Below are 11,926 nucleotides of genomic sequence, written 5' to 3' on the forward strand. Positions count from 1 at the left end.
TATATATATATATTAGGGCAGCACGGTGGTTAGCACTGTTGCCGCACAGCAAGAAGGTCCTGAGTTCAATTCCACCATCAGGCCGGGGTCTTTCTGTGTGGAGTTTGCATGTTCTCCCCGTGTTTGCGTGGGTTCTCTCCGGGTACTCCGGCTTCCTCCCACCGTCCAAAGACATGCAGCTTGTGGGGATAGGTTAATTGATTAATCCAAATTGTCACTAGGTGTGAATGTGCGAGTGAATGTGAGTGTGAATGGTTGTCTGTCCCTGTGTGTTGGCCCTGCGACAGACTGGCGACCTGTCCAGGGTGTACCCCGCCTTTCGCCCTATGACAGCTGGGATAGGCTCCAGCGCCCCCCGCGACCCTGAAAAGGATAAGCGGAAGCGAATGGATGGATGGGTGCAACGATACTTGTATCGATATTGAACCATTCGATACAGTGCTTTCGGTTCGGTATGCATATGTATCGAACAATACAAAATTTGTAATTTATTTTATCAACTTTCCTTCTGACGATGCTGTCTGTGTTGAGCGCTCAGTGAATCTGCGTTCGACTACTCCGCCTAGGCTGCACTGTCGAGCGCAGATCCACTGAGCGTTCAACACAGACAGACAGCATCGTCAGAAGGAAGAGCGCAGGGCAAACTAGCGAGACAGAAGTTAAGCTCTCCTTGCAAGATGGACCTCCCCCACCCTCATTCAGATCTGGCGTTTGGAATTATTTTGGTTTTCATGTGACATATGACCCTGAAGGTAAGCGCGTCATGGACTAAAGTAAAACAGTATGTTGGATGTGCCACGCAATGCTCAATTACATGGGTGGGAGCTAGTGTGTTAGCGCAGTTAGCTCGTTAAGGTGTTGGCCGTCTAGCCCCACGCAGGGGTAGCTCGTTAACGGAGATTTGCCGTGTTGTGGCGTTAACGTCATTTCAACGAGATTAACGCTGACAGCACTAGTGGGAACACAACGAATATGACTGCACATTTACACCGACATCATCCTAGTGCAAAGACAAGTGGAAGCAGACAAAAACAACAAGCATGCATGCTACAAACTTTACCCGAGTCATTTAGACAGCCGTTAGCACATGATTCTCCTTATGGGGATCTGATATGTTTAATATTGTGGCGAGCTCAGACAAGGAGGAGACGGAGGTATCGTTTGGTCTTGCTTCCCGTGAGCTAGCCAGGGAGCACAGCCGTTTATTGACATCTGCAGAAGAACACTGCCGCTAGCTAACTGCTCAGCGCGGCAACCGCACAGCAACAACAACAACACACAGAGCGCCCTCTGACTCCGGAAGGACACACCGTTGCAGCGAGAAGGCGTCACCCGTCACTATGGCAACATAAACAAAACATAACTGTACAAACAGAACCCCGAACAGCCCTGACCCGCTACATAGCCCCCACCTAAGGGGTCAGTCATCCCCGACGACCCCATTACCCCACACAAAGTCCTGCAAATGTCCAGGTGCCTTCTTTTGGCGCACCGGCTGGTCACGACCGGCGGGGGAAAAGTCACTCGGGTCAGAACATGGGGTGCCACCATCATCCCACTTCTGACACCAATGTGGCGAGCTCAGACAAGGAGGAGACGGAGGTATCGTTTGGTCTTGCTTCCCGTGAGCTAGCCAGGGAGCACAGCCGTTTATTGACATCTGCAGAAGAACACTGCCGCTAGCTAACTGCTCAGCGCGGCAACCGCACAGCAACAACAACAACACCACACAGGGCGCCCTCTGACCCCGAAGGACACACCGTCGCAGCGAGAGGGCGTCACCCGTCACTATGGCAACATAAACAAAACATAACTGTACAAACAGAACCCCGAACAGCCCTGACCCGCTACAATATGCTGCTGAGAATATAGCCCAGAAGAAGCGTATAGTATAGCTTTTATTTTGGAAAGAGCCATTTCTCTGTAATAAACTCTCTTTTCCAAAGATGAGTGATTCAATCAGATACAGGGCTCGCAAAATCGCTAGCCCGACGTCCCGGGGCTAGCGATTTTTCCAGTCGGGCTACCAAAATCTCTCTCTGCCCTGCCCGTCGGGCTATTGTAGGAAGGAAAAATATATGCCAATGCTTTTGCATTCTTTCAGAAATGTAGCTGGGTAATTATGTCATTGGCATCGGTGAGCCACTGTCAATATGTGACATATTGAAATCGCGTTTGAATTTGCGCTTGTTTTTTGCTTTCACTTTGCAATCGCGCGAACTGTGTATAGAGAGCGACAGTACTGATTGGTGAGTGATGATAATTTGCGCACCAATTCCTCTGACATCGTCTTATCAATCGTTAGCTTACTATGCAAACATGACAAGTGAAATCTCCCGCAGCAAGCTTAAACATATGAGAGGTTGATTGAGCAGAGAATCGCTGACCGTTATGTGTGTGTATGTAAAAGCAGCAGGATATATATTTTAGTTCTGCTGAGCCAAATAAGACAGGTCAGGGTGAAGAAGTGACAGCCAAAGAAAAGCTTACCACAAAACGGAAAAGTTATGACAAATCAGACTATAAGGCAAAAAGAAAGTGCAGCTTTATGGTTTCATGGACAAAAGAATTTCTGTGGCTGCAATATGACGAGCTAAATAACCAGGGCTGCACATAAGTGGTCCGCAGGTGCGCATTCGCTGTCAAAATAAAAAACGCGCACAAGATATGAAGTTGCAACGCGTGTTTGCATACATAAGATTTTCTGGAGGAGGACAGACATTTGTTTAGAACTCTTAAAGATGTCGAAGAAGCTCCTTTAAGCAATTACTTTGGTGTTCCTCCACCTCCAAAGAAATGTCAGAAGGAGTCCGAACCACAAAAGAAGCGCGTATTCTCAGAAAAGTGGTTGCAGGAGGTGAGCTGGCTTCAAACAAATGATGAACGCACAGAGATGTGGTGCGGAATGTGCCGTGAAAATCCCACTCTAGCGGACAAAAACAGTGCTTTTTATATGGACGCAAACGCGCGTTGCAACTTCTTATCTGGTGCGCGTCTTTTATTTTGACAGGGAATGCGCACATGCGGACCACTTATGTGCACCCGTGTAAATAACATAATGTTCTGCCGGGTGTGTTGTTGGTTTTCTCTCGATTTCTGAGTCGACAAGCGCCTTTGTTACTGGGACCAGTCATTTTAAGAAAGGCCCCCATTAGAACCCATGAGAAATGCAAGAAATGCATTATTGCTCAGTCTGCAATATCTTTCCCAGAACAAACACCAATTGCAAATAACATACTAAAAATAAACCTGAAAAATCTGTTTAGAACAGCGTACTATGTTGCAAAGAGTGAACTACCACTGGCAAAATTTAGCAGTCTTTGCAAACTTCAAAAAGCAAATGGCCTCGATCTTGGTTCCACTTGTCTCTTACCCGTGACTTCAGCGGAAATTTCAAAGTCAGGATCTGACACAGACTGATTCATGTCCTACAGTTCTTACAAGTTCATAGAAATTTCTGTTCAATTAGAACCAAGTATTTGAGTTGATGATTGTAATTTTTATACAATGTTGTAATTTGTTTTTCAACATTTTTTTGATTAATGTTTTGTTTCCTTTACAATATTATACTTTAATGTATAATATTGTAAAGGAAACAAAACAGGAAACAAAACATCAATCAAAAAATTGCTCTCTTTTTTTATTCGGGCTACTTACATTTATTTTGGGCTACCAAAAACTGAAGAGTCCCTGCCCGAAGGGCTACCAGGGATTTTGAAATTTTGAGAGCCCTGAGATATATTTATTTTTTTAATTACTTTTGTTTCAGCAACATTAAATTTAAAAACTGTACTTTTGAGTTAAAATATATATTTATAATTTTAATAAATGACAAATTAAAAAGGCATGAACATTTTTTTTGTATCGAAAAAATATCGAACCGTGACACCAAAGTATCGAACCGAACCGAACCGTGAATTTTGTGTATCGTTGCACCCCTAATATATAGCTATAATATATATAAACTGGTATGTATTACAGGTATTAACACACCATTCTGCAGCTCTGTGCAGCTGGACAAATACATAGTGGATGAGATTGAGAGCTCCACTGCTGGCTCCAACAAATGAGTTCACAGAGGCCAAGAGCAGATTCATCCACCTGATGGTAAAGAGGCCAAGTAAAACCAGTGACTGAGGAAGGTTTTTTTGGTTTTTGTCCCACAGGAGCTGACTGGAGGGTAAGTAGTTGGATTAGCTGCACCTGAACCTGAAGTCGCTCACATTCACACTTACTGCCTGGTTGAACTGGCGTATGTTATTGTGTTGTAGATAACTGCACATTCCTTTTTAATGACATTTTTGCAAGTGAATATATCCGTTATCCCTCCTGTTGTCTTACAAGCTTGTCTTCCAAGCAGTTTCTGGATGGATGCAAACTGCATTTCTTTGCTTTGAACTTGTGACATGTGCAATGAAAATAAAGTTCAATTCTATTCTATTCATACCTTGTCACAAAAAGAAAGGAAGAACACTACAAGGATTTTGTACGATTTTTCTGTATATATTTTTGAATCCATGGGTGGGGAATTCCAGGCCTCTAGGGCAGGTGTCCTGTAGGTTTTAGATCTCACCCTGGGTCAACACACCCGAATCAAATGATTAGTTCATTACCAGGCCTCTGGAGAACTTCGAGACATGTTGAGGAGGTAATTTCAGAATCAGAATACTTTATTAATCCCGAAGGAAATTAGCCAGTAATTCAGCTGTGTTGGATCCAGGACACGTCTAAAACCTACAGGACACAGGCCCTTGAGGCCTGCAGTTGGACACTTGTGGAATATACAACTTTGACACTTTGTGTTTGCTCTTCTCAGGTCAAAGCCCTGAGAAGAGCATGCTAAGTTTAATAATTCAACATTATAACGCATGCGATAAATTGTGTTTTTACAACACTGCATTATACATTCTTTTTTGGGAGAAGTTTTCTGGCATGTGGATTAGTATGGAAGTATCATTACTGGAACATTAAATTTTTTGCTGGTGTTATTTACTCTTTATATTCCTATACTTATTGTGTACACCCCTTGGTTTGTAAGCTCATCAATCTATTAACTACTACTAATAAAATGTATTACCTGGTAGTCTATTGAAATAAGTAGTAACATAACTAGAGACCACACACAAACAATGACAATGTATTTGCATCCAAGTTTATTTTGAAATTCCCTACTCCCCCTGTACAAGAAAAAATGACTTTCCACAAAGGCAGCAGTGAACTGTCAGTGATAGTACGTTTCTAGGGAAGGAAAAGAACAAAACAAAACAAAAAAAACTTATAGTCACAGTGTGTCTTAAATATTTCTACTGCTGTCATCTTTGGCTGGGTTTTCGGCAGACAGCTTTTCTGTCAAGCCAAATTCCTGGGAAGCAAAGGTTTAAGCCAATAGAGCAGAGCTGTGGGCTTTACATTTTACAGTGCCAATGCAGGAATGTTCTGGACCGTATACCTCTTCTTCATTAACACAAAAGAAAAATAAACAATTAAAACTGAAATAAAAATAACAAGCTGTTTGTGTTCACAACACAAACATATTACCGCCCGGGGAGATGGCGACAGTATGTCGAATTTCATAAAATCGTTTAGACAAAAAATAAATCTACAAAAATGGAGCTAGGTAAATATTACACAACAGTAAACATGTTTTTCTTCTTTTCCTTTTTTAAACTCTTCTTTGTTGAACTTCTACACAAAACCAAAATTCTTGGTCTTAATGGCTAGCAGGAGTTTCTGTTTGAGTATCTGTTTTGAAGAGTAGAGTGGCACGTAGAGACGGGAGATGCAGGTGTTGGCTGTGGGGAGGTGCTGGTCGTCTGGAGGCCGGATCGTGATGGAAGGCATCGGCTGGAAGCCCTCCTCGCTGGCTGGCAAAGATGGGCTGGAGGTCCAGAAGTACACCTGAGGAGTACACAAACGACTTTTTTAATCCCGTGTCTGATACACAGGAAACCAAGTACTTGTACACCGAGGCTTTTTAATTTAAGACTGGTGTCTGATCAGTACCCTGTATCAGCAGATACCCACAGCCAAGGTATGGAAAAAGAAAGAATTCCTAATTATGATGGGAGCAGACTTACCAGATCTTGTCTCTCAGTCATGCTCATCTTCTCCACTATGGACCAAAACCAGCGTTTAAACTGGAGAAGTTTGTCTGCATTTTCCCCTGTTGAATGAAGAAGTCTTGAGTCAGTATATGACAGTCAAATGTACAATAGTAAATCCTTTACTGATTAAGATGGACATAAAGCGATGTAGACAGATCAACATACCAGACTCATCGTTGAAGGAGGTGAAGCTAATAAGCATCTGGACATTGACTTCTCCACAGCCGTTGACCAGCAGCCTGAAGTCTTCAGCTGTCAAGTCCTCTAAGGCGTTCTTGGGCAGTACATCGAGCAAGCCCTTCCTCATTGCCTATGAAAGACAGCCGGTGTGAATACACATTTTGATAAATGACAAAGCATTGATCTGCATTCACACAATTTAAGGTTCGGTAAAATTGCCGTTTATACTTACATGAAGCGGCTGCTCAGCAACCACCAGCATTCTGTGCTCTGCGTACCTCCTCACATATTCGTAAACATTGAGGGGAGTTACTGGCATGTTGACCCCTCCAGACAGGAGCTCAACCTGAACAAGGCAGAATGAGATATAAGCTTCACTTAAGTCACCACCTGCACATTAGTTAATTTAACTTGAAGAGAATTTTCAGATGTGCTGCCGCGTTTTTCACCTTGCATCACATACACATTTGCCAGCGCTGTTTTTCCATCTTAACAGGACAAGTGACATCTGATACTGCTCAAGTTTGACACTTAGACAACCAAGTCCATTACCTGTCCAGCTCCTTCCTCTTTGCAGAGATCAATGGCGAAAGCCAAATCCATGGCAGCAAACACTGCTTCGGCTTCACCAGCCTGTGAATGGCGGATTAGCTGCCGCAGGCTCTCATACATAACCGGGTCAAAGAACGCAAAGTCGTGCCAGTTCACCTGCAGTAAAAGAATAGTTAGCAATTGAATTATTTAAGAACCAAGCATTATGCAGCAGGTGCATTTTTTTTTTTTTTAAAGGCATATTTTCTACTTACCTTCCTACCCAGCAGCACCTTGATGACATGTCTGTTCAGTGTGATTGGACAGAGTTCATTCTGCAGCAGACATAAGCCCAGTATTCTGCACAGAGAAATACATTGTTTCATACTCTGCTAAGGACACAGCTGATTTCACAAAACATTTTCCTTCTTGAATTTCATTTTTATCCAACCGAACATCATGTAAATCTTTGATTTTTTTTATTATTACCTTCCAATATTACGGAAGCAGTTGAGTCTGGCCTCTGTATTTTTGCCGGGTCTAGGGGAGTAGAAGCCTCGTTTGCCAGGCTGGTAGAAGAGAGGAGCGTTGTCGTCACCGTCATCTGGGTCGTCCAGCTCCATGTCAACCACACTGCGTGTTGAACCGTGACGTTTGCGGTTCTCCTGCTGCTAAAAATGATTGAACGGAGGAGGGGGGCAGTGTTTATAACAACTTCGTATTAGGATGATCTGTGTTGTGCAAGTGTTTCTGTTAAGTGTCAAAGTCATTTTAGTGTGTCGTGGTTTAGCACACTTTGCTAAAATATGGCTAAAACATTTTTAGAAAACAAGAAACTAGTTAACAAATAATGGAAACAGGTTATATATTTTGTTCACTTGTGATTTCTCTGGAGCCTCTGGGAGACCGAGGTCCAGAATACTGTCAGCTCCATTTTCCCTGGGAAAGATAAACAGAATATAGTTAGTTTGCTAAATGGCACAGAGTATGAATATGAAAAAAAATACTGTTCTTAATGGATGTATATTCATTAACAGGTACTTTTTTTGCCAGCTAAATGAGCACTTTATTGTCAGAGGCACCCGTGGTGTTGGTGATTTGTCTTACCTTCCATGTGCAATAAGTAGCTCCATGGCCTCTTCTACTCTGGCTCTCAAAGAATCCTCACTAGCTAGCAGCAGCAACAGCTGGGCAGGAGACAGCTCCAGCAACATGCCGGTGATTTTACTGGCGAAAGCCTAAAGACACAAACACAACTCCCCTCAGTATGATCAAGGAAAAATTATAAATGCAGACAAGGAAGCAAAACATTATGGATCACTCAAGTTCCCTGTCTTAATGAAAGAAAACAAACAGATATGCTGATGGTTTATTACCGGCTGCATTGCATGGACTCGTGGATAGAGCCTTTCACCCAGGGCTTGTCTGTGTGCAGGCAGAGGGTCAGGCTCATCACTGGGGTTTCCCTCTGATGACGGCCTGAAAGGCCTGGTGTCTATGGACAGCTGCCTCCTAGAGTCTCTGTTAACATACAAACAGGTTAGCAGACTTTTTCTCTAAATATAAAGAAAGGTCATATAGGCTACCAAATAGAGTTTACCTGTCTCGGTCTCTCCGAGATCCTGCTCGAAGCCCACCACTTCTCCTCTCCCTCTCCCGGTCTCTGTTCCTGAGACGCTGCATTAGATCTGCACAAACAAATCGACCAGGGCAAGTTCATTTGTGTTGAAAATATTTTTTGTCAAGTATCTTATATTGTTGCTACTTTAATGATTTCTTCCATCATCACAAAAACAAAAAGCAAACATTTATTGTAATAATGAACACAAATGTCATAATATGCAGTATGCAGTAGTTTCTATGTATTGTCATACTTGAATTGTAATCGTGATGACACGTACTGCTGGCCTGCATGCCCTTGCTGACGCTCTGAACACAGTCCAGGTTGGGCAGCTTTTCATTGGAAAGGAGGGCCAGAGCGATGGCCGTGTAGAAGCTGCGGGCCACGCCACTGCCCTCTCCAGGCTCATCTTTGAAAGTCACTTTCACCCGGTGTACCGCCATGGGTGTGGTTGTACAACGCCTGCCAAAGTGTGTGTTTAGCTGACGCATAGTCTGTTGTATTAGCTGGTCTCGATCACGGTCCACTTCCAGCGCCAGGTCACGGGACTGCAGGTTCCTCAACTTCTCCATCTCTCGACGGAACTTGGATTCCTTCACCTCAAAGCCGCCAAGCTCTGTGAGGATCTGGTTCAAAACAATGAGGGAACAACAACACGGTCAGTTAAAGCTACATTAAGTTTCATATGCTATATAAATACAGGCCATTTAACATAGCAGCAGAGGAGTGTTTTAATTTCAAAGTCTGTATGATTCATTCTGGCTACTCATGGCTCATCGCCTCACACAAGCTGATTTTACTCTAAGCAGCATTTCATTTAAGAAGCCATCAAGTACAAAAACGTACAGGGACGAACTCCATTTAAGTATTGAAGTATATGTTGAAGGCATGTTAAAAAAAAATAAAATATTTTTTACCGATCCAGGCTCAGCTCCAACATCCTCCATGAAGACACGACCAAAAAGCTCCAGTGAGAGGCGCCAGCGGCCCAGCAGCATGTCGTGTGAGATCATCATCCCCATAAAACTGCAGTGAGGTCTGGACAGAGGACACAATAAACACTATTTTAAACTTTTCCTCATCTTCATAAACTCTTTATCTATAATTACATTTTCTGTGTTTGAGAGCAACAGACAGTTTTCACAGCAACCATTCTGACTGGGAAACAGGAAGAGGTTACATGTGCTAATAATGAAGGTTCTAATTAATGCGAGTACAGAGGCTTAATTAATGGGATGACAAACATCTATAGGTGATACCATTTCATATCAAGCTGCTGAGATCAAGGTCAGTCCTCTCTGCAAAAATCAGCCCCACTAAATGCAATGACTGGTTACCTGAACGATGGGAGAGGAGGGCCATCACTCTCAGTGAGGCCAATCTCAGCAAGCAGGCTGCTCTTTAGCTGGGCAGCAAGGTCGTGGGGTGATGGGCCAGGTTTGGAAGCCTCCAGCTCCTGCTCTGCCAGCGACTGGTTCTCGGTGCTCCGCTGGCCTGTCTCCATGCTCATCACATTCTTCAGGTTAGCTGAGTAAGACATCTTAGTGGGCAGGATCTGTTTGAGCAGGAGTCAGAAGTGTCGTTTAGTAATGTGAACAAGTGAACTTCTAAAGATGATAGCAGTGTGGCCACAACAGAATGGAAATGGGACACCGAATACAAACTGTGCTCCAATATCCACACTCGTATGAACACAAGAACACGACCCAACCTACCTGTCCTTTCATAAATCAAATAGCACGAAGAGATAATGAATCCTTAATAGTCAAGTTATTTTAACTGGGAAAATGCTGCAGTACTTTATTATTTCAGGGAGATTTGTTATGCATGGATATTAGAACACAACTACCAGCGTGATAGCACGGTGTAGAGGAGTGGTATACCTGAGAGGGGGAGGGTAGAGAGGAGCCCATGTTTACCTCCAGGCAGTTCCTGTCCATGGTTGCCTCAGCCAGGCCTTTGGTTGCCATGTAAGAGGAAGAGTACAGGCCCTGAGAGGGACGACCAAACAGATCTTCCTTTCTGGCATTGGGCTGTTGAAGAAGAAGCAAAATGTATTTAAAATCACAAAGGCTGACTTGCCATTCTATAATGTAAAGACAGCTAAATGTAACAGTTCAAGTGTTTTACATTCTCTAAATAGTGCTGTGATTTTCTTTGCTGCCAAATATCTCTGGCATGTAGTGATACTTGAAGGAGTTCGCACAGAAAACAAGATGAATAAAAATGCAATGCCACAAAGCTGAGATGACTCATAAAAAATACTTAGTATGACACGTAAGGAGGTTGAACATCAGCAGCAAATCTAACCTGCAGGAGGTGGGGCTGGTCTGCCAGAGGGATGGCCTCAGCCAGAGGAACATCGAAGGGATTTGGTGGGATGCACCCCAGGAAAGTCATCGAGTCAGAGCGACGGAAGAAGGGGTGGTTCTGACCCGTCTCAGCTGGAACTGGGTCCTCATCCTTGTCCTGCAGTGTTGAACCTGAAGTGAAAAAGAAACACAGCAGATCTTAAAACAACTATGTAGTTCTTTGATATTTATTATGGACTGACTATAGTTTAGTTGTCATTTAGTCGTTTTATTTTTTTGCCTTACTCTGATTGGTGTCCTCATCATTCTCATGCTCAGAATCTTCATTGTCCAACCCAAGCTCCAAAATCTCTCGATTCCTACAAGTGAAAGTTACGGAGGATAAACATCGTGTTAAGACTCACATTTATTCTGAAGGCCCATAAAACAAATGTAATTACCCCCCTGTTGTTTGAATGAACTGTATTTTTTGCTCCTAACAGCAGTTTATTTAGATAAGCTTTCACATAGGATGTGGCACGCACGCGCTGTGCTCTAAAAAACTTTGATTTCTATTGCTTGCGTGCAATGGTTTCTTGCTGCGCTGAGCAATCGTGCGACCAGTAGAAACAAAGCCTACAGCTGCACTAAGTTCAACCAAACGATGAGCGAAAACATTCCATGCGTGTCCAAGTTCGGTGAACTTTTTGACACAAGCTTACATGCATATACAGGGAACTCCAGAGCCCTTAAGCCATTCAACGGTTCTGTGGACCTCAGGAGAAACGCAATGTTGTGGAAACAACACAATCTTCACTAATCGGGATAATTAAAAGCTTTCTTTATGAATGTGCAATACATTTTTTTTAATTAAACATTTTAACATTATACAACACAAACTCTCAGAGGGGATGTCAGAGACGTGCATGTTTTTAAATGACAGGGAGCAGGTGCATCTAATACACGTAGAGTGGCTGCAAAAAAATTACGTATAAGCAGAGCGGAGCAGCCAGTGCAACACAAAATTTGTGTCCTTCGCTCTACCTAGTGGTCAGTGCAGCACATGCTGTGTCCATAACCTAGCTAATTAGCATCACTTAGGTTTATTTCAGCTGATTTTGCTACAAGTTACTGAAAGTCACACTGAAGCTAGTCTCTTTTAGTGTGGATCCTGTGAACTGTTTAATTAAATATTAAAA

The 11,926-nt window shown here is 43.1% G+C and overlaps 1 protein-coding gene across 5 annotated transcripts in view; it reads right to left on the reverse strand.

The window, feature by feature from the left end:
* Positions 1–5,148: 5,148 nt before the first annotated feature.
* ubr5 (ubiquitin protein ligase E3 component n-recognin 5) overlaps positions 5,149–11,926 on the reverse strand; it is a 30,380-nt gene continuing 23,602 nt past the window's right edge. For 3 of the 5 annotated variants that reach the window (XM_085366140.1, XM_085366141.1, XM_085366139.1), the window contains 17 exons: positions 11,034–11,107; positions 10,747–10,919; positions 10,320–10,469; positions 9,774–9,991; positions 9,354–9,474; positions 8,690–9,062; positions 8,416–8,503; positions 8,192–8,336; positions 7,923–8,053; positions 7,694–7,754; positions 7,305–7,486; positions 7,091–7,175; positions 6,837–6,992; positions 6,517–6,630; positions 6,270–6,414; positions 6,078–6,163; positions 5,149–5,898 (listed from right to left, as the gene is read on the reverse strand). In XM_085366140.1, coding sequence (XP_085222266.1) covers positions 5,686–5,898; positions 6,078–6,163; positions 6,270–6,414; positions 6,517–6,630; positions 6,837–6,992; positions 7,091–7,175; positions 7,305–7,486; positions 7,694–7,754; positions 7,923–8,053; positions 8,192–8,336; positions 8,416–8,503; positions 8,690–9,062; positions 9,354–9,474; positions 9,774–9,991; positions 10,320–10,469; positions 10,747–10,919; positions 11,034–11,107 — 2,515 coding nt within the window. In that variant the 3' untranslated portion in view covers positions 5,149–5,685. The remainder of the gene's footprint in view (positions 5,899–6,077; positions 6,164–6,269; positions 6,415–6,516; positions 6,631–6,836; positions 6,993–7,090; positions 7,176–7,304; positions 7,487–7,693; positions 7,755–7,922; positions 8,054–8,191; positions 8,337–8,415; positions 8,504–8,689; positions 9,063–9,353; positions 9,475–9,773; positions 9,992–10,319; positions 10,470–10,746; positions 10,920–11,033; positions 11,108–11,926) is intronic. The other 2 variants (XM_085366143.1, XM_085366142.1) reach the window with 2 other exon arrangements.

This window comes from Diplotaxodon limnothrissa, linkage group LG11, assembly GCF_057381915.1.
Source record: "Diplotaxodon limnothrissa isolate DT_005_m linkage group LG11, D_limnothrissa_male_GT1.1, whole genome shotgun sequence".
In the NCBI taxonomy this organism is placed as follows: domain Eukaryota; kingdom Metazoa; phylum Chordata; class Actinopteri; order Cichliformes; family Cichlidae; genus Diplotaxodon; species Diplotaxodon limnothrissa.